This window comes from Carassius auratus, chromosome 26 (assembly GCF_003368295.1).
Source record: "Carassius auratus strain Wakin chromosome 26, ASM336829v1, whole genome shotgun sequence".
NCBI lineage: Eukaryota > Metazoa > Chordata > Actinopteri > Cypriniformes > Cyprinidae > Carassius > Carassius auratus.
This window is the reverse complement of record NC_039268.1, coordinates 5,262,448-5,285,859: the sequence shown is the minus strand read 5'-3', so window position 1 is coordinate 5,285,859 and position 23,412 is coordinate 5,262,448. Positions and strand designations below refer to the sequence as shown.

Here is a 23,412-nt window from a genome sequence, read left to right as displayed (position 1 = left end):
AATCTGTCAGAGTGAATTTGTCAGCTTTTCCTGTTTTCTAGTCCTGTTGTAGCTGATGTGTCATTAGGGTCATGATTGTGTGTTCTTCAGATTGAGAGGGGGAAAACAGTTCACATGTGAAAGCACAGTGTGTTTTAGCTTGTTTTGTATCAAAACAATGCTGTACATGGATTTTAGATTCAAGGAAGTTGAAAAAGTGAAACACAACACACACACAAACACACACACACTGTACACGCACATCCTTTGGGATGATGTGCAAATTTGTCAACACCTGCATCAGTCACATCTAATCAGTAGAACTAGGCTCAATGGCCTTGTAATGAATTTGTCTGTATGTATGTAAATGGTACATAAACTCTCTTTACAACATGGAAGTTTTTGAGTTAAAATTGTTAACAAAACTTGTTTATATACTTACTTCCATGTCATTCTAAACATGAATGGCTTTCAGTGGAACACAAAAGGACATTTTGAATCAAATTATTTTCTAACCAATTTTATTTTACATTACTTTTCAAACCTGTGTCATGCAAATATGCGAAATTGATTGAGATTTTCAATCAATACAGATTAAAATTTCAGTCTGTTTCTTTTGTAAAGCTCTGTATGGTTTAAGAATATTTAGTTTCCGGTATTGCAAGCATATTAGATAATATACAGTACTTGTAAGTCTTATAAAATAATCACATGTGCTCCTTTTGTGGTGATTTTTGGAGCCAGATAGTACCAAGTTGTGCAAACTTGTGTTCATATGTCTACCAGCTAATCCTGATGACATTCTCTATCAGAACAAAAACAAACTCTTTAAAACCTTCAAGTTGTCTGGAGGTAAAATGAGTGTTTTGGACAATGGAATGTATGTTTGCTACCTCATTACTAGGAAAGTGTCTCTCTTTCTCTCACTATTTGCTCTGTGACAGACAAGCGTGTATTAAGGGTAAATACCAGTAAAAGCTATGCAAACCCCTTTCACACTGCACTGCTTTGTGTGGGGCTGTTTGCACAGGTCTGGTTCAGACATGGGGCAAGTGCCAGCATCATTCCTCTCTGCTTGAGTAGCATTGCAACTTCTATCTTCTACTCTCTCTCTCTGTAGTCCTGTGCTAAAACTTTAATTCTGCCAGTGTAAAATAAGGTTCCATGTCAAAAATGTGTATGTGTGTGTGTGCGTGTGTGTGTGTGTGTGTGTGCTCTTGTTTTTGTGGCATATCAGTACACAACTCTGTATAATGACATGGGTATGACCCCATTTTTCAAAATGCTTAAAATCATACAGAATTAGTTTTTTTTTTTTTTGAGAAAGTAAAAATGCACAAAGTTTCCTGTGAGGGTTAGTGTAGGGCGATAGAATATACAGTTGTACAGTATAAAAACCATTACGCCTATGGGATGTCCCCACTTTTCACAAAAACAAACGTGTGTGTGCGTGTGTGTGTGTACTGGTTTATATGGTTAATGAGGAAACAAATGTGTAAAATGACATGGTTTATGAGGACACTTCCTGTGTTTAGTTATATTTATTTTTTAGCAAGATTTAGTGCCCAATGAGATGTGGGCCATTGAAAAATCTTTTGTTTCCTAATGCCAAAAGAAAATCTTACAGGTTTGGAAATGACAAGTACTCTAAATGATGACAGAATTTATATTTTAGGTTAACTATTCATTTAAGAGCATTAGCCACCAGTAAGGGTAAAAAAAGATTAGATTAAATCTACTGAAGCGTTCCCTCAGCTTGTATGGAAAAGTTCCGTGTTCATCCAAGTCGCCGCCTGGTCTGCTGTGACATATGTTTAAAGAATTTTCATCGGGAGCATTCCGATTAACATCAGTGCTTTTGCAGTTTTTTAAGATGTTTTTTCTCCTTTCAGAGCTCACGGGAAGAGAGGGAAAAGGAAAGGTCACATTTGGACTCAATGGTTCTGTTAATAATGAAGTTGGATCAGTTGGATAAAGAGATTGAGAATGCTTTAAGCTCCTCCCTCAGCTGCACGCCCAATTTAAAGAGGCGGATCATCTCGGTGAGTGGCCACCATTAAGAAGATTTCATTCAAGTTGTACACAAATCTCATCTTGGTTCTTGGATCAAACTTTATTTTAAGCTCTAGGATAGGGTAAGATTAGGGATGTAGAATATGGTCGTGGAGAATAAGTACTAATAAACAGCCACTATATTAATAATAGGCAACTAGTTGTTTATACTAATTAAGATTGATCTGAGTTAATTCTAGTGAGAATTGGTCCCTGTTCTTAAGAGTTACCAAGTTTTGTGATGATACAATAAAATAGTGGTCAACAACTGCATCAGACCTTCAGTACTAGTACTAAATCTATGTTGAATTATTTAGTGGTTGGCTGATATATCACCAAGAATTAAATACAGGCCAAGTATTTTTTTTTTTTTTTTTTTTTTATGATTATTTTGACAGACTGACAATGTCAGCACCTGAGTGTTTAGTAATAAAAACATAAAAAGTTCAAAAGTTGAAAGTGAAAAAAGTAAACATTCCGCAAACACAGATTTTTTTGTCTTTTAATATCTAATGGACATTTATTTTCACAAACTTTGAAAACTTTGTTGAATCCAGCAGTGATTCTAATGTGGGCTTTTATAGACTACATAAAAAAAAAACTGTTTATTTTTTACAGCAATTTCTAATCATTTTGTTTTCAACATATATTCAATTTCAAATTATTTACAATTTAGTGAATGTTATGTAAAATAAAGATTTCAGCAATTGTTATGTGTTTTTGCATTTAAAGTAGGACGATGCTACTTTTTTCCTTAACAGGAAGATGATTTAGAAATGCCGGATTCAGCAGGAAGTCTTTCAGCCTCATCGCAGTCTCTAAACATGCCACTTTATCGCTCTTCGTCATCGTTGGCATCATCAGGACCCTCCGGAGCTTCTGGGGCTAGACCAAAAATTGAGGTTAGTTAACCAAAACATCATATTATCTGTTGTGGAACAATTTATCAATTCAAACACTGGAAACTGCAAGGCTTGTGTAAGTTATTAGTCACCTGAGCAGGTCAGCTATTCACTGATGTGAGAAGCACTTTTATATACCATACATCCCCATGGCTCTGGAATTAGTTAAACCCAGTGTCAATCATCACTTAAGTGTCTCTTAAGTGTCCAACATTTACATATGCTTTTCTGTATGCTGAATGACAGTAAACCGTAAACTGGAGTGTGCTGTGGTTCCAGCAGCCACTTTAAAGTGTACTCAAGAAAGATTCTCTCTCTCATCTCGTCTCTCTTTTTTTCTCTCTCTCTCTGAGTGACTAAAGCTACTGGAACATTATAATAACAGCTTTTACTGTCTGCCAAGTTCCCCCAGCTAAAACACAGCGAGAATCATTCCTCACAATCTTCCCCTCATGCACATGTCTGGATGTCTGCGAATGCCAGTGAGATTTTGCGTGAGTTTGCATTCAGATGTGAAAGTAATAATCTCCTGGTTGATTACCCATTGCATGCTTGTTGTTTGTGAAACTAATCTGCCATATTTCGATATGATCCCTTTTGTTTCATCTTTCAGTCTGTAGTCATCTTGATTGAGGTAATGTTAAAATGAAGCAAGTTGCTCGTTGAGTGGCTGTATCCATTTAATCTTGATTAATGGGTCAACACGGCACAGTGCTTAGACAGAGGTCAAGGAGATGAGAGATGAGAAATAGAGCCAGAAAGAAGATCATTAAACACTATAATGAAAGGCACAGGGAATGCAAGCTTACACGTTGGAGCAAGTACCCCCAGACATCATAGCGTGGAACATGTGTCGCAAAGTAAAGCCATTCCTGTTTACTAGAGAAACTACCGTTTACCCTGACACTTATTCAATGTCTGGAAACATGAAGTGTGTGTGTGCACATTTGTAAGCTTCTACTCACACCTATTTTGTTTGTTCGTTCCTGCCATTCCTCACTGGATTACATAAGTGTACCTGGTAAACACATGAAAGATTAGGCCTTTTGATACACACACAAGCTTACTAGCACATACGCAGCATTTGCACGCAAGCGTCTTGCTCTTGCTAAGGTATATTAAACACTAATGGAGCACTGCAAGGACACAGCTACCTTCCATTGCTAATGTATGTTATTTAGAGCCACAGTAGCAGTGACAGTGAATGCCCAGAATGAAGTTTACTGATGCATCACTTTATGTCCATACCAGAAAGTTATGCTGGTAACGTCTGTGTACGTGCTCATAGTCTCCATGACCAGAAGGTTAAATAGATACATGGTGAGAGAAAGGACTAGAAGATGTGTCAGTCATGAAATCATGAGGACTCATAAGGGCCTGTTTGAAAATGCATTAGTCATCTTCTAGCTCAAGGCCTTTGCATGGTCTGAAATTAACTTTGTGGGTGTGTGTGTGTGTGTGTGTGTGTGTGTGTGTGTGTGTGTGTGTGTGTGTGTGTGTGTGTGTGAGAGCAAGTGAGAGAGAGAGAGAGAGAGAGAGAGAGAGAGAGAGAGAGAGAGAATGATATATGGAAATTCTGAACACTATTGTTCAAAAGTTATGGGTTAGATATTTATTTATTTAAACTCATATTTAGGATGTAGAAATAAGTACATTAAGGATGCATCAAGTGGCAATACATTTATGTAGTGCTACAAAAGATTTTGATTTCTTTTTATCTTCTATACCTGAGAGAATTTTGAAAATATAGCATGGTTTTCACAAAGCAACACAACTGTTTTCAACATTTATAATAATAATAATAATAATAATAATAATAATATTAATAATAATAATAATAATAATAATAATTAGTGGTGGGCCGTTATCGGCGTTAACGACTCTTATCGGGCGATAAAAAAAAATATAGCCGTTAATATATTCTCAAAGTTGGGTTGGGAGCTGGGTCTACTTTCACCTTGATATTTTATATAACCGACTGGCTGAGGACAGCCTAAAAAGATGCTCAGGACAGTTGACGGGCCACTGCTGTGCATCGTCACGAAAGCTTATCTTTTTCACGTGTTTTTAAGACATACCGCTTGTCAATTTAAACATTAAAGCATCCAAACACAAGACGCGTAAAAGCTGAACAGAGTAGCTGGTTACTCGCGTGCTGTGTTCGGTGCGGAGAGAGAGAGAGCTGCGTATCACGGACAGCGACACTGAACCGAGCTCACTTCTGCCAAGTTCTCCTCGAAGTCCTCCTGCACCTGAACGAACAAATACAAATCGCAGTTTGAACAAACAAAAAGATGTGAAAGAGCCCAATTCAGTACTCGCGGTGTTCTGGTGTTCAGGGCTCACGCAGAGAAAGGCGTCTCAAAACACTTGAATATAGAATTTGCTTATTTTTGCTCTTGTGCCGACAAATACATACAAAATATGTCAAAATATCCACCTTGGAAATTATGCTAGAAAAAACTGCCAGTTATTCCTTAAGTGAAAGTAAACAGTTGAGGAAATAAAATGGGATGTGTATTATATCGGATGCGTTCATCGTCTCTTAAAGTGACCGCGCCTAATTTAGCGACTGGCTGCTGTAATGTTAATCCAAGAAAATGAAAATGAAAATCACTCACTGCTCTTGACTGAATTACTTTGTAGTCTTAACAGTCAAACCAAAAATTATTCAGACACCAGATATAATTTTTTTATATTTATGGCAAAACTGTAATAATGTGAGAAATGTTTAAGGTGTCTGAATAAATGTAGGTTTGATTGTATATTTCATATTTACATTGAAGACTCTCCAGTGCTTTTTTACATTTAATTATTTGGTTTTCTGTACCTTGACACCTACAAACTTGAAAAAAACTTAAACATTGTGTAAATGTAAATAAAAATAAAATAAATAAAAATAAATGAACATACAAATTAAACTATTTCAGACAGGGCCCACTGGTACAACCTTCACCATGTCCCCGCTGACACCAGCTATGGCAATTCGAATGAGCCATTTTAATCTAGATTAATTTCAAGATAACAGTGAGATTAATCTAGATTAAAAAAAATTAATCTATGCCCACCACTAATAATAATAATATTAATGTTTATTGAGCACCAAATCAGCATATTATAATAATTTCTATAAGACACATCTTTCAAGTATTCAAGTATTTTTTAGTGTTTTTTAATCCGTTAATCACAAACAGCATTCATTTGTAGAGTACCTCTAAATTGAATATGTTCCCCTGTTAAATAATTCAAAACTCTTATGTTACCACCTTACCACCTAAGTGTTTTATGAATAATTGACCTCCATTCCTCTTGATAGATCTAAAATAAAAGTAATTTTTCCTCCCCCTCTCTCTCTCTCTCTCTCTCTCTCTCTCTCTGTTAAATACTGACAAACAGTAAAACTTTGGAGTAGGCAAAATGGGTGTCAAAAAAGATTGTTGTTTAGAGAAGGATGTGGAAAATGTAACCTCTTTTTGACCTTAAGCAGGAAATCTCTGTTTTCCGAAGTGTTCAAGGTCAGGCATGCTGTATCAGGCATTCTTACAGCCCAAAACAAGGGCTTTGTTTTGCTCTGTGTGTCCGAGAAAATAGGGGGGGAAATCAGACATGACACATATGATACAATTGATTTTACACATCACAATGACCCACTCTGAGGTTCTGGTTATGTAAGAGGATTGAAAAGAAAGAGATAACTGTGTTTAGGAGACACACTGAGAGTCATGGAAAACATCTAAACAGCCTCATGAATATGCTTTCCCACCCTTCCGATTAATTTCAATGGTATCTATAACTTAGTACTTAGAGAAGTCATTGGTTACTTCATTCATCTCAAGTCAGCAGTCTGGAAACATTTATTACATCTTACACATTTGGTTGTGTTGACTATATAGATCCAGAACCCTGAATGTTTCAGCCTACTTTCATCTCATAACTCCAGCTTGTCAGGAGCATAAGATATTTGTGTATTTGGCTAGCATTGTGATGTTGACAGTTCATTGGCCCAGCATGGGCAGAACTCAATTGGTCTGAGGTCTTAGCATAAGAAATCTATCTGTCTTTAGGGGTTTTCATCTGTCGGAACTGGCGTCATATTTGTATATCAAAACAGAGGATGCCAGCCAAAGTGAAGTACAGTCATTAGTTGTCTATAAATTTAAAGGTGCGGAATGGCAGGAGATGGAAAGATGTGCGTGACAGGGTGCCCCATTTGTGAAAGCATCGATAACGATAAATCATGATGTAAATATGCAAACACCCACAGACAGAGAGGAAACAGGTGTTATGTACAGTACACACCCACATGCTTATGTATTAACTATAATGAAGGTCATTTTTAAAAAAATGTGTACATAAATATCACATAATGCTGTACTTTGATGTATTCTTGAATAGAAGCCCATTTCTATATTTAATAGGCATGGTGTTATATTTCATAATGTAATAATAATTAATAGTTTGATACTATGGGCCCTATCATACACCCGATGCAAGGTGCAGCGCACGTGTGTTTGCTAATCGCTAGTCGCATTTTCCTGTCCAGCGCCACGTTGTTTAACTAGCGAATGCATTTGTGCCCATTTGTGCACCCAAGAGGTGTGTTCAGGCGCAATGCTGGCAAACTGCTATTTTAAGGAGCTGAAAATAGACTGCGCCATAGACCAACTCAAACCTGGTCTAAAGTCTAAAGTCAATGGCGCAATATTTTATTTTATTTTTTTGTTGTTGTTGTTGTTATTTAAAGAGCGCATTGGTAGAAAATGCGCCTCTGGGTGGGTCCACAGTGCGCGTTGACTTTGTTTATTAACCACAGGGATGCGCATCACACAAACATGCCAAATATTAAAAACAAAAGGATTATAGTGTAAAAGAATATTATTGTGTACGCTACATAAATATAAAAATCATTACATGTATTAGAATTAGGCTACCTATTTGCAATTCAGCCTATTACTACTTATAATGATGAATGAAATAGACGAATTAATTGAAAATCATGCCAATACACATACATATATATTAACTGATTCATCACGCGGAGCTTTGGTGGATTCCTGCTTGTCCCATAGATGATCTGCTCACGCTTTAACTTCGTGCATGAGCAAATCGCTTTCTTTGCTTGAGAAGCGTTCAGCTTTTCCGCCAACAAATTCCGCCACGTAAATAGTGATCCACCCTGGCACGAGCGTATTTCGCTCATAAAGGAAATGGGAGATGACACTCTGATTGGTTTATTGAACGTTATGCCCATTACTCATTAAGAGAACATGGACAACCAATTCCAAAAACACGGACCGTTTTTCCATTGTTAAAATAGCAAAAGTGGATTTGGACACGCCCTGAGTGCACCTGCGCCATGACTTTCCTCATCTGCAACTTTATATTTCACAATGTGACTTTCATTTGTTATTGAAAACATGAAGACTTAAGTATCTTAGCACAGTTTTGTGGGGTTGTTCTCTTCCGAAACTTACTTGTGGAGTCTTTTACTAAAGAGAAAAGTGTATAAATTATTATCTTTGATTGTTAGCATTCAGACAGCATTGGTCTTGCTTTTGTGTCACTTTCTCAGACCACTGTGCCCAGCAGGGTAATTACCGCCCTCCTCGTGTGCCTCACTATGGCACTCTAATCCTGCTTCATAGGTTAGTCTCATTTCTTGTTTTCCCAAAGTGCCGTCTGCTTAATTCAGCGTCTTCCATTGTTATTGGAGCCTGGATTATACTGGATTATAGGGATTAGCATCCTGACTCTCTTTCTCTAATCCATGGAGTCAATTAAGGCCGGAAAAAGGGGAAAATACCAGCTATTGTGAGGTTAGTGACATTTGGAGGGAATGTTCTAATGCTGATGATACACGGGGCAACTTTTTGAGAAAATTTTACTGTCAACTTTTTTTGAACAATGTTGTTTTGGGCACTTTCATACTCAGAATGGGTAACAAATTTATATCTAATAGATAAGATCAGTCATGGGCCCTGGTTGCCCATTGACGACGACATTGATTAAAAAGTTGCCCTGTTTATCATCAGCCCAAGATTACGATGCTCTACAGAAATTAGATGTAGTTCCTGATCTTGTTACCTACAACTTTTCTAGGAAATGAGACTGGACTTTCAAGTCACAAGAATGGTGTCCTTTATTGATCAGTTAGGTTCTAATTCCGATTGATAGAACTTTTATAGTAAACTCTTAAAAATAAAGGCACTTTATTGGTATAAGTTATCCATAAAATCCATGGAAACTTTACACTGTGCAAAAGGTTCTTTATAGTAAAAAAAAGTCCTTCACACTGAGAAAAATAATGAAAGGTTTGTTCAAAATGGTTCTTCTATGGCACTGTTGCAGTTTTTTTAATAGTGTACAAACTGTTCCAAACATATAAATATTAGTGCTTTGAAAACCTCTATTGAGTAGCTATGGCAAGGCAAAACTCTTTAAAATACTAGTAGCCTGGGATCATTCATTGTCCTTGTTATGTCCTTCATAAGTAGAATTAGTATGCACACAGTGTAATTGTTTGTCCCATCCACTGTTGTACTTTTACTTCCTTTGGGTCCCTAGCCATCATATTGTTCAGACCATACCACAGGTGGAAAAGATAGCTACATGTGTTTTTACAGGAGCATAAGATGATTTTTATTTATTTTTTTATTTGTATCTTTATTTTTTTCCACAAAATGGTAAGGATAGAAACACCAAAATATTTTTCTAAGGACACTTGTGGGTGAGAACAATTGTATTGGATTTCTGAGTTCTGTATGTCCTCACTAAATGATAGGAACATGTATCATTATTATGCAGCTGGCTGTTTTTAGCTTGGATTGGAGCTGTGTTTTGAGTGATCACTGATTCAGGAATACAGTATGCGCCATGTAACATGCCCTGAGGGCCAATTTACATCATTTCCTGCCAAAATGGTTCACATAAAACATATGGAAGTTATTATGGGGTAAAGAAGGGGGTGTTCTCAATAATAAGGAGAAAAAACAGAGAGAGGTCATTTTTTTCCCACGTTTCCCAGTGCACGTGCTGGAATGTCTTCATTAGTTACGGAAAAAGTTTGAGGTTCTGGGGGGTAAAGATAGCATCTCTGTGTCTACACACGGCATGTATATATGTTCAATAAATAAATAAATAAATAAGGTCCCTTCTGAGACCAGAGACAAAAAGAACTTGGTTTGTATGTACGTGAATATGTGTGTGTGTGTGTGTGTGTGTGTGTGTTTGTACTTGTTTTTCTATTCTGGTACACACAGACTCATGGGGACTCGTGTCACGGTGCAGACCTAAATTGAGGTTCCCACAGGTAAACAAGCTAATAAATTACACAGAATTAAGTTTCTTGAAAATCTAAAAATGCAGAAAGTTTCCTCTGAGGGTTAGGTCTAGGGGTAGGTTTAGGGGTAGGGTTGGTGTAGGGCGATAGAAAATACGGTCTGTACAGTATAAAAACCATTAAGCCTATGGAGAGTCCCCACAAGGATAGCTGACCAGACATGTGTGTGTGTATGTGTGTGTGTGTTTATATGTGTATTTGTGAGTAAAGAATATGAATACAAGTATCCTTATCATTACATTTATTTATGAGTGTGTGTGTATGTGTGTCATCGAGACACACACACTCACACACCTTACCCACTCAGACTTTGGGTGGGCCAATCTGACCCCTACCAGCTGCACATTCTTAACCAGACTAGGGGGCTGGTAAACTCTATAGTTCAACCTGCTCAACTTGCATGCATACACACACACACACACACACAAGTCAGATGCTATGATATTACTTTTAAATTTAATTGCTGCCATTTGTAGTCTGGTTGCTTAGAAAAACAATAGCGCACTTCTCTAAAAGCCACACAATGTCTGTAGAACAACCAGTGTGGTGACTTGCTTGCCAAAATGTTAAACTTCGGCATATGTGGTTTAATTATATATATATATATATATATATATATATATATATATATATATATATATATATATATTTTTTTTTTTTTTTTTTTTTTTTTTTTTATCCTAACCCCAAGTATGAGCAAAGTTGTAACAAACTCCACAAATTACAATAATAATGAATTTTAATCATTTTAATCACATTTGAATCACTGTTTACCAGCCAATTTTCATGATTTAAAATGCTCACTATATAACAATGTAAATTAAAAGTTTTATTTTCAAGTATATATTAAATCGTAATGTATTATTTTAGCATGCTTTAAAGAACCACACTTATTCTGATGTGCGGGACAAAGTACTTGATTATAATTTTAACTGTAGCTTGGTTTAAACATGGAACTGTTGTCTTATTTAATAAGCACAACATATTTTGTTTGCTGGAATTTTAATTAATGAAATTGTGTTTGACTGCAGATATTCCCAGTATAACTTTTTGTATATCCATGTAATTCTGCCCTGCTAACTAGTTAAATGTGTTTAACTGCTTGATGTTTATCCCATCTCTCTCTCTCACACACACACACACATGCACACACACACACAGAGAGAGGGAGAGAGAGAGATAGAGTAAATGAATACTTAAGTGGTCTACCCAGTTGTTTTTTTCTGCTGGACACCTGATACAACCTCTGATTCCTAATGCCGTGACAACCTGTGCCCAGGGACCTTACAGGCCAAAAAATGTGACCCAATCCTGCCCATAACGACTGTGGATACACACTTGCACACACAATTGCTTACTTAGACAAAGCCATACTAAAAAAAAAAAAAAAAAAAAAAAAAAAAAAACTCTCATGACTGAAATGTAACATATGACAAATGCTTGGGTGGCCCAGTGCTGCCAGGCAAGTGTGATGGACCCTGTGAAATTACTACATTGTAAAAAATGTCTTCAATTTTAACACAATTTTCAGTTTTAAGACAGTGAAATGTTATCTTTGGGGTCGAATTTTGTCTATGGTGTGATAATGGAGTGCTGTGGATGGTTGTTTTGGTGTTGCTATATTGTTGCTAAAGTATTCTGAGTGTGTGTGTGTGTGTGTGTGTGTGTGTGTTTAAGTGGTTGTTCGCTGATTGCTTGCTGCCATCTGACTGCTTATTTTAGAAATTACTAGTTTCTTCTTCAATGTAAATCTATGGAAATGTTCGTCTTGCAGACAAAATAATTTGTTCACTCATGAAAGTAAGAGTAGTGGTAGTGTGTGCTGGTTAATTACTGCTAACGTTTTTTGTTTGTTTGTTTTGTTTTGTTTTACAGAAGAAACAATTTGTTCAACTATGGAAGTACTGTGCTTAATGCTAGCTGGCTGCTTACATTAGAAATGTTTTACGTTTCTTTAATATAAATCTGGGAATTTTCATCTTGCAGACAAAATCATTTGTTCAATTACTTATGAAAGCAATAGTGCTCTTCTCAACAGGTCATATGATTTGATCTGTCATTAAAGTCCATAACACAAATTCAATTCAATATTTTTATAACATAAAATAATGATTTTTTTATTATTATTTGTAATATAACTTATGTAACATAAATTACACAAAGTAAAAACATATATGTTTTTCCATATGCAGTTTTTAGTTCAATTAATATTTTCAGTAAACCCTTGGCCAGCAGTATGAGTGATAGTAATAGTGACACTTGCCTGTTTTGCTTTTCATTATGTTATTTATACATTTGATCTCATTGTCCTATTTTTCTGCCACCTCATTCCTTGCTTCCTCTCCATCTTTTATTCTTTTGTTCTGAGCCAATTTTAATCATCCTCCCACTCGTATGAGGGTGGTGGGTGGTGTGTTTGGTATAGCACATGATAACAGTGCTCGGACTCAAATATACGTAGTTATTCCGAGTATGCCAGAAGCTCTCCAAAGTATTAATAGTATTTCACTGTCGCTGGCCTTGAGTTGTTTCTGTAAATTTGAGAAAACAACAGGCCTACACATAGAGGAATGTAGAATGTGTTACTGTGGTGGTCACAGTCACGCTATTATAATATGGCTAACGCTCTACTGCATTATGTTACAAATGAATCTGCAGACTCCTAATTGCACATTATGGTTGCGAAACCTGAGTCAACGGTTTCGAGTTTTTTTAATGCACATTGAGGTATATTCTGTGCAATACTTTACAGTCTTATTGGTGTTGGCATACTGACATTCTGATATACTATTCACCTCAAATTTCTGAGCTCACATTTCCACTGTTTATCACATACTTTTTTATTGCATTTTTGACTTTAGAGTCACATAAATCACTTAACCTTTAATTATATTTTATGGTGATTAGAATCAGGAATCCTTTTAGAATGTTTCTGTATCTCTGTACACTGATGCACACACTATACTATGAGACATTTTTGACATAAACACAAAAACAAAATGTTTTTCAAATGTCTGAGGTACACTGTGTCCATTAAGATCACAGTCATGCAGTTATCTTGTTAAACACACATGCACACACCTTAGATAAGCCACTCCTACCCCTTGCATACATGAAGATAATTCCCAGCATGCATCTGACTTCATGTGAGGAGGGATGAGGGTACGTTAACAAAAGCAGAAGAATGTGGAAACAAAGAACGGGGTAGATAAAAAAAGAGAATGTGATAACAGAGGGCAATAAAGGAATTGGGCAGAGAGATAGAACATGAAAAACATTGAAGATAAAGAACAAGAATATGCTCTGAAGAGAAAACCACATTTTTCATATAACAGGATGCATCACTCTTTCAAGGCAGATGATAGAGGTGTTTCTGTCAGTATGATCGTTTCCAGGGATTTTGGGATTACACCAAGTCAAAGATCAGCGGACAGAGCAGGAGTTCTGTGGATGGATGTCGCCCGGAGAAGGAGGCCCCGACATTCCTTTGGATCCACAGAAATTCCTGTTCGCCTGACTAAAAAAAGTCAACACATGACAATAATGAACAATAATGAACAACTAACAAAGGAACAGATATTAATAGCCATTGCTCTGTTTTAGGAAAGAGAGTCACTGTTAAACCAAATTTAGAGTTTCATGGCTTTTTGTCCATGCATTTTTAGGTTTGAGTTCACCTACATCCTAGCAAACTTTTTATTTAATGTTTTACTATTACATTTCAGTTAGTTTTCATTATTTTATTATTATTATTTAAACAATATTAATAGTTTTAGTAGCAATACAATCACTGTAGTGCATTCCTAAACCATTTGCTTTATTTTTAGAATAATATTTGGTGTTTTTATGCCTTTATTTAGAAAGGACTATAATTGAATGGGAAGCGATGTGGGAGAGAGAGGGGGATAGGATCAGGAAATGTCCACAATCTGGGTGCAACGGTGCTACATGTTGGCGTGCTGAACCATTAGCTTTATTTTATTTTTAGAATTATATTTGGTGTTTTTATGCCTTTATTTAGAAAGGACAGTAAGTGAATGGGAAGCGATGTGGGAGAGAGAGGGAGATAGGATCAGGAAATGTCCATGATCTGGGACTCGAACTTGGGACGCCCAAAGTTCAACGGTGCTACATGTTGGCGTGCTGCCCAAGGCTATCAGCTCCAACAACCATTAGCATTTTTACTACATAACAGCTAGACATTTCAAATCTGCTGCGACTTTCACAGGAAAACTCATTAAAAGTGTTGATGACTCATCCTGCAATATGCAGATTTTTATCCAATCAAATGCTTAGATGCAAATGAGTATGTCCTGCCCATTAATACTGCATACAACTGACAGTAGCAATCATGCTTCACTGTTATAACATAGATAAAACCTTTTGGAAAAGTCCTTCAATATAATCAAATCTTCCTGTTTGAACACAGAAAAGTCTTTACAAAGGTCTTTAACCAAATTCACAATTGTGCTAAATTTGGAAACCATAAAAATACCTTTGCCAAGCAAAGAAATTCATAATTTTTCCAAGCACAATTCTGTGGTTAAATAATCACTTACACACATTTTCTGTGTGTGTGTCGGGGGTATTTTTCAGTTGTGTTTTTTGCACTGAGACGTGCCGACATGGTAAAAATATGCAGCATGGTTATTTTTGTCCCGTACTCCACTCCTCCTTGTTGAAAACCAAAAGTTTAGCAGTGTTATCATTAAATACACACATGATCTAACAAATTATGGATAAGCACATTAAGTGAGATGATGATAGAATAGACTATCAGCTGTTTTAGAGGGCTGTTTTACATAAGCATGTGTGTGTGTGTTGGGGTATCTTGTTCGTAAGGAGGAGGTGTTTCCAAGGTTGCAGAGGCTACACAAATGGCCTTATTTCTTAACCAGCTGCACTTGGTGGGCATGAACATACATTCACACCACACACACAGTGTTTTACTCAGAGGAACAGGTGGCAGACTAGTGTATACTGGATTGGTTTGAAATGTAAACTTTGTTTATAGAGTTACATTGTGAAACTGTTTTATTGGTTCACCTCTCGATCCTTAAAGTGAAATATGAACACACAAAAATGATCAAAATTCCATTTCAGAAATTTCAAATATAAGCTGACCTTCGGATAAAAGACACACACACACACACACACACACACATATATATATATATATATATATATGTGTGTGTGTGTGTGTGTGTGTGTGTGTGCGTGTAAAATCCCTAAATATTAAATATTACATTTATTAAATATTAAAATCCCTATTTATATTAAAAATTGTGTTGTATTTCCTTATCATTTTCAAGATATTAATTTTTTTTTATTTATTTCTTTCAGACCGCTGTACTTTCTGAGAAAGACAGAGCAGGTAAGTTCACATGACCTCTTTTTTTTTATCATAACCTGCATTAAATGGTTTAAGCGATGGCAGAGTGATACAGCATGTAAAAAAAGAAAAAGAAAAAAGAAATAATCAGATGTGATAATATAATTTATGGCTTTTTATACATATCATATTTAGTTGATGTTTTCAATACTGGATTCTAACCCTTTTATCAGAGTGAAAAATCGTATAATAGTGACCAGAAAAAAAAAAGAAAAAAAAAAAACTTTTGTAAATCCTAGTCAAATTATGCATACAACCTTACTTTCCGGCATTAGTATGTAAACTGGTGGCACTGGATCTGTGTTAAACACTAGCAGATGTTCAGACAGACGATGAGCTGCCTGATATCTGAACAGAGCACTATACTGTAGATGTGGCTGGAAATTGAAGATTATTACTATAGTGATATATATCTAGAACAAACTTCTTCATTCCCTTATGGATACATGGCTATTTGCTGTCTGAAAGAGATGCTTTGTTGGGGCACAGCAAAGCATTTATCCTGATGTCGGTCTCACCCTTAGGCTAAAGACAAAAGTTACATGTTAGCTATTAACAAATAGCTGTTGGCCATTCGCTGCTACTCATGTGGTCTTTTGATGTATGCTGACTTCTGTATATCAACTGTGTTATACCGCTAGCCCTTTTGTCTTTTGTTGTCTCATTTTTGCTAACTTACAGTTGTTTCTCAGTTGCATCACTGCTGCTACACTCTTCACACAACATGCCATAGTGAAATATTGAAACATTCGATTTGCCATGTAAACTGTAAATCAGTACAACTGTTTCAACATTGATAATGATATATATATGAAAGTAGAAAACTGTTATTTTAAACTAAAATACATTAAATATTAACAAATAAAAATCATATTGACTTCATAATTTTGATTAGTAGTGTAAAATCTTTCAATATTTACTGTGTGAAAATGATTTATATCCATGCTTACACAGACCATGACTGATCCTTAGGCGTCATTTCTATTATTATTATTATTATACCAAGTTCCAAGATAGTAGAATCAGTGTGTACTATGGATGAAAAATGTAATGTATAAAGAAAAACTAACAACCAAGGTGAATATTACTTGTGAGGAGGATATTTTTTTTAATGCAACACTGCCAATAAAACTTGCTGTGCATTTATAATACATGCTACAAGTGAATGTAATTTTCAGCACAGAATGCTTTTAAACACAATATATAACTGAGATGTAGTCTAAATACGCTGCAAAAAAAAATGCTTATCTTACTTAGTATTTTTGAATTGTTTCTAATAAAAAATAACTAAATTAAGTGCATTTTGCTTAAAATAAGTGGGGTAAGTAAATAATCCTGTTTTAGGATTGTGGGAGTGTGAAAGGGAGTTTTATATTATATGTCGGCTACCGAATTATTAAATGGCATCAGATAAGGTGTTCTGGTAACATCTGTTTTGCGTTCAAGTTGAGCAGACACCAGGCTAGTGATCCATAGGAGATCATTACGATTTGACCTCTGTCTCCCTGGAATCAACACCAGAAAGCAACAGGAGCTAGACTCAGCATGTGCGTCTGCCTCCATCATCACATTTTTCCAATGAGCCTGTGTTGGTATTTTCCAAGTCTTACAAAAGGTGTGAATGCAATGGAGACAAAGAGAAGACAATGCATCATGCATTTTCCAGTATTTTCTTTGTCAGTCAGATTCCAGTTATGTTGATCTTCATAAGAATTTGGAGATGTTCAGGACTTGTGTGGAGGCTACTGCGTTATGTAATGACCTCCCGCAGCTCTGCGACTTGGTATTCTGGTGTGTGATGGATGATAAAACGCAGGCCTGATTTCAGCACAATGGGCCCCTGTTCAAAGCACATCAAAGCCTCTCTGTATCAGGCCAGGAATGTGGGGTTCACAGCCTGGTTACATCACGCAAACTATGCCCCAAGATGGGGAGCATTCATGGTTAATTTCCAGGTTGTTATGGTGATGGATTTTTGGGTCACAACACAAAAGAGCAAACAGTATTTATGTTGTGCAAGGAAAGTGATGCCCATCCTTACTGTACCATCCTTTTCCAGACTGCGCTAAAACTCAGCAGGGTTTTGGCAGGAGTGAAGAGGACCAAAACACCAGCAGCCGTAATTTTGAATGTGTTTGTATATGTTTCTGTGTGAACGAGTGAGAGAATTTCTGTTATCTAACATGAGCTCCATGGCCATGAAAGCCTGACATTGTAAGTTTGCATTCAGGGTGGTTTTAAGGGGTACAAGACACCAGAATGGAGCATTTGGCTGCATTAAGTGCTCAAGTTTCTTCCTGAGGTCTTCCCTTTTCCTTTCTTTAATGTAAACAAATGGATGTGGCAGGAATATTTAGCTTTTTAACATTGTAAAGGCATCTTATCTTCATAAGACTATCAGGGCCCACACATTGGTTCACTATTTAACGCATTTCTTTCTATAAATGAGTAAATTATTCTACACTATCAATAATGTGCTATAATAAATGTTATAATTAGATTTAGTCCTTTCTCAGCTAAAAATCTTAAAAAATAAAGTCTTATTATTACCACAACTGTTGGAACACATACATATTTCTTATTCCAAAAGGCGGAAGGTTGTCACAGTAGTCTGTGAGGAAAACGTAAACCCTTACAGTTTCTCTTAGAAAATCAGTGGAGAAAATGAAAGACACAGTAGGCGGTTTTCAAAGCCTTTGCTCCCTCACATACATTATCTTGATTGAAACCCCATTTATGCTGATCTGGGACCAGGCCTTCGTATTCTCACAAAAATCTGCCATTATTAAGTGTCACTTTAAAAACTGATCTCAGGTCTGCGCCACAATAACCTCTCATTCTTTCTTATCTCCAGTGAGTGCGGTACCTATAATCATGTCTGCAGAATGCCTCCCTCTCTGCCTTTTGCCTGTAGTTCTTTGATGTGAGTTCATCCTAGAGCATTCCTGCCCCTATCGCACCCGTTCCCCCTGTCATGGCTCAGGCTCTGGGTGCAGAACAATGGCTCCATTGCTCACTTCTGATCTCTCTCCCTCACCTGCTTCTGGGGTCGAGACCCAGCGGGGTAGAGCCAGGTCAGTCCAGGCATAGTCTGGTAAGAAAGGCTCTGGGAAGAGAGGGGAGAAAAAGAGGGGAATCTTAATCTTAAAGTCTTAACAAGTGTTCCTGTAGCTCAATTGGTAGAGCATTTCGCTATCAAGCACAAGGTTGGGGGTTTGATTCCCCTTGGAACACATGATAGATTAAAAAATTGATAACCTGAATGCACTGTAAGTCGCTTTGGATAAAAGCGTCTGCTAAATGCATAATTATTATTATTTTTTTTTTTTTAATGGAGTGTTTGATGAACTGTCAGTGCTGAGATTGAACACAAATTTATACTATAAAATCTATCCCGGTTTATTCTAAGTGTCATATTAGAATTATTACTGTCTTTTAAATTCCTTCACATGTTTATTAACTATATTCAAACAATGGCTGGTTACATAATCTTGGTGGACCATTTCTAACCTTAACAACCTTTAATTTCATGTCTAGGCATTCAGGAAAAAGGGAATGTAATTTTGCTTTTAAGGGTGGTGAGTCATCAGAGTAAAATTTATGCTTTATCTATTAATATTGGAAGGGGAAATCATCAACAGTTCTCATTTCCCGGCATTCATCCAGTTGGGATAGTACCTCCTGACCTTTTATTTGAACTGCTCTGTTGATGGGAGGATTTAGAATACAACACGTCTACATGAAGGAAGCTTTCATTGCACTGTTTTCTTCAGATTTTTAGTTAACGTCATTTTCCGTAAGCATTCATGTTTAATCAATAGCTCACTTACTGGACCTACGATCATGGGACTTTTTGACTGCCTGATGGGACCCAGGGAAATTCCACTTTAGTCATCAAGTACTCACCATAGATTCAGTATCTCTGTTCTTCAGTCTGGGTGATTAAGATATATTGCTATGGCGGCATCATTTTAAGAGGCTATGAGTATGCTTGGAAAGTGGAAGTTGTCAATTTCTGAGAAAAGTAATTTGCTTGAGAAAAATTAGAAAAGTATGAAGAAAGCTATGAAGACTGTATTGGTTGTTGTTGTTTTCCATGAAATTACTGTGTAAATGATGGCAGGTATTTATTTATTTTCATGAACTCCATTAATAAATCAATCTTATTATTTGTCTAAAGTCATGTGCAGGGTTTTCATCAGAAGAGTATATTGTTGATATAGTAAACTGTATTAATTAATTGCATTTGAATATATATATATATATATATATATATATATATATATATATATATATATATATATATATATATATATATATATATATATATATATATATATATATATATATATATATATATATATATATATATATATATATATATGTATACATACATACATACATACATACATACATATATATATATGAAATAAAATGAAATCTCAAAAATATTAAGTATGAAAACTAAAACGGACAAAATAAATTAACACTAAATAGAAATGTTTTAAAAATAATAATAACCATAAAAAGCATGCAACAAAGAACCTAAACAATATAAACCTATAAACAAATAAATACTAAAATAACACTGTATGGTATTCACTTATTTGCATATTGTTGTCTGATGCTGACAGTCTGTAGTGGTGTAATAAAAAATGTGCAACCAGTAGTAAACAACTTAATAAATAAATGTAAAGAGAATATGTTCATAGTCCAATCTGCGTCATTGTATCACCTCAAAAACCCTATGCTGTGTCCTTACCTAGTCAGCGATCCACACAGATTACATTTCCATGCCAATTTTCTGAGATGGACATGCCCAGATGGGTTAGGTTTCACATGAAGTGACCCAGCTGACACAAATCAACCCTCTTCTTTTCACATATCCTATCCTGATCTCATGTTTATCTCATTCAAGTCCAGAGGCAATAGTAGCATACCATTAATGTGAGTCTGTATTTCAGATCTAATGTGTTCTTAGGCTCGTCTGTTATGCTTATTTGATTTTAAGAAATTAATGTCCTCCTCAATCCTAGCCTTTTATTTCCCACACAGTTTCATTGGCTTTGAATTATTGGTAAGGAGACTTAAGGGTTTAAACAAGGGTACATTATTGGCCACTTCATAACTTTAAGTGTGTCCCAACAATCTTCCCACTGCTAGCATTGCCTGCTTTTATTCTACTACTCCACTTCAGGTTGTGTCCTATGACTCCCAGACTTCTCTATTTTACCCCTTTTTTCATTCCTGGAGAACCAGTAGACTGAGCTGTTCAAATTTGGAGAATATGGCCACTTACAATTTCTTAGCTGTTTACTGTTTGGAAGGCATCTGTTTGAAGTCTGTTGTTCTGTTGGTTTCTTCAACTATTGGCAGGTTGGTTTTCTGGACTTTTTAGGGACAGTACCACACACTTAAATGTCTATAATCAACTTAAATCTTTTTTACTTTCTATTTTACTTGCTAAGGCCAGTTTCATAGCTTATATTTTCTGTAAGGTTATGGATCACGCCATAAGCTTTTGGAAGCGGGCCATAAGGTTTTGGAAGCGGGCCAGGAAAGTGATGCTTCGACAAGCGTTTTCTTTCTAGCCATAGCCTTCCAGCTCAGGTGAGCCTTCCATTTCTTCCTGATCTCCATGTGGAGATCGAAAAGGCTTGGAAAAATCCATTCTCATCTCACATCCATAGATTGATGGGAAGCATGAGAATGGTTATGAGAAGATGCCCCCTGCTGAAGAGGCGCCGGCCTGCTATCTCTCTATGGGGGAGGCATCTTCTCTTAAGGCTCCCTCCCAGCCGTCCTTCATCATATATCTCGTTTGAATGGCAGGACATACAAAGCAGCAGGTCATGCTGCAGCCTCGTTGCATTCCATGGTGGTGCTTTAGGCTTATCAGGCTGATCTGTTGAAAGACCTGGATAAAGTTCAGGGTCTATCCCCAGATGAGGTGGCTGAGTTGCGTCTCACCACAGATCTTGCTCTGCTCATCCTCCACTCCGTGAAGTGCCTCTTGCAAGTGCGGCACTCCCTTCTGGGCATCTGTGAGCAAATGCTTTAGATTCTGTTCTGTGAGCATGCCACAGTCACGTAGGGCTCCTAGGCTCCAAGGCAATGGTGTTTCTAAATCGATGCTATAGTAAGTGCACACGCTGAGCTCTGTGCACTTTCTAAAATCCACATTGTGGTAAGGGTGCATGCTAAGCGTTCTGCCGACTTTCTAAAATCCTATATGGTAAGGTTTGCACACTGTCAACCTCATTCACTTTCTCTGAATTGGTTTAGGCCCAGACTCTCACCTTGGGCTCTACTCATTTTATTTATATCTGCTTATACGTTTCTGAGCAAGGTGTTGCTACCAAAGATCTGTCGAGTCAGTTTTTTGAGCAGGTTTATTCTGAACTGGCGGTAGCCCCCCTGGGTGGCAGGCCAGGGTCTGGTTTGGTATTTAGGGTGTACTCACACTAGGCACGGTTGCCATGAACCGGGCCCGAGTACGATTGCCCCCCCCCCTCCCCACTCCCCCTCTGGCCTGCACTCACATATAGGGTTTCAGCATTCGTGCCGGAGCACGCTTACGTCATTATGGTGCGACGGTTTCGGGATAAACAGGAAGAGCGGCACTCTCTGAACACAATGGAGTCCATCGCTGTTTTCTTTGTGGATAATTTTGTGTCGTTTGGTCCACAGCCCTCTCACAGCCTGTTGTTAAACAGATGTGTCGCCTTAGTGGTGCAAAAATTTTGACGTAATCGTGCTGCTCGTATGTTTGCAAGGTACCAGCTGAAGTGCAGCAAGGACTTTGCAGTTTTTAGTTTTTATGCGTTTTGCACCTCTGCCGTAGACCAAAGCGACCCTTTCCCTGTCATGTTGGTTTTGGAGCGTCGCAAAACCGTGACGCAACGCGTCCTTTTCCGTGCTCCTGCACGGTTAGGGCTGACACTAAATGCGAACCGCGCCCGAGTCCAACTGAACCGTGCCCTGGCCCACCTCTTCCAAGCGGGCCAGGGCCGGCTAATCGAGCCGCGCCCGGGCACGGTTCGGAGCACTCACACTAGTCAAACGAACCGTGCTTTGGTGGTCAAACGCACTCGGGCACGGTTCAAACTGGCTAGTGTGAGTACACCCTTAGACACCTGGCTGTATCCCCTTAAATTAATCTTTTTCTTCTGATTTCAAGCCTTAAGCTCTGCCATAGGCCTGGGCTCCCTAGCCCAGCCCTTAACCGGGAAGTTATTTTAGGGTATGCAGCTCAGGCTATTGGCCGAAGGGGATAATGTCACTGACAGCCGTCAAGATGTCCTTGGTGCAACTCCCATGGCTATTGTAGAGTTGGTACTTAGTGCTTGCTGTGGTTTCTGACATGCACTCCTCACTGTGGTCATGCTGGGTGATGGCATCACAGGCCGTCGCCAGCCAATGTTATTGTAGTGTGTAGTGTTAGATGTATGCTTGAGACACTGGTCATGCTGAAGGTGTTGCCCATAGTGAAGGATGCAGTGTCTCGTTCCATTCTCAGGGAACTATGGTTACATACATAACCTGAGAGGTTTTCCATTAGTTTTAATACAAATTAAACTCCTCTGACAAAAAAAAAAAAAAAAAAAAAGTATAAGTATTTCTGTTTCCTATGTTTAATCCTTTTTTTTCTTCTTTTTTTTCCACTAACTGACTAACTATGATCAGATGCCTCTGGTTTTTTAGGTGATGTCACTAGTAATTCCCATGTCCATTGCAGATATCCAGGG

General features: G+C 37.2%; 1 protein-coding gene across 1 annotated transcript in view; it reads left to right on the top strand.

The window, feature by feature from the left end:
• LOC113044154 (rho GTPase-activating protein 7-like) overlaps positions 1-23,412 on the top strand; it is a 104,545-nt gene that overhangs the window by 16,576 nt on the left and 64,557 nt on the right. The window contains exons 3-5 of the mRNA XM_026203815.1: positions 1,872-2,021; positions 2,793-2,933; positions 15,616-15,646. Of these exons, the coding sequence (XP_026059600.1) occupies positions 1,872-2,021; positions 2,793-2,933; positions 15,616-15,646 (322 nt within the window). The remainder of the gene's footprint in view (positions 1-1,871; positions 2,022-2,792; positions 2,934-15,615; positions 15,647-23,412) is intronic.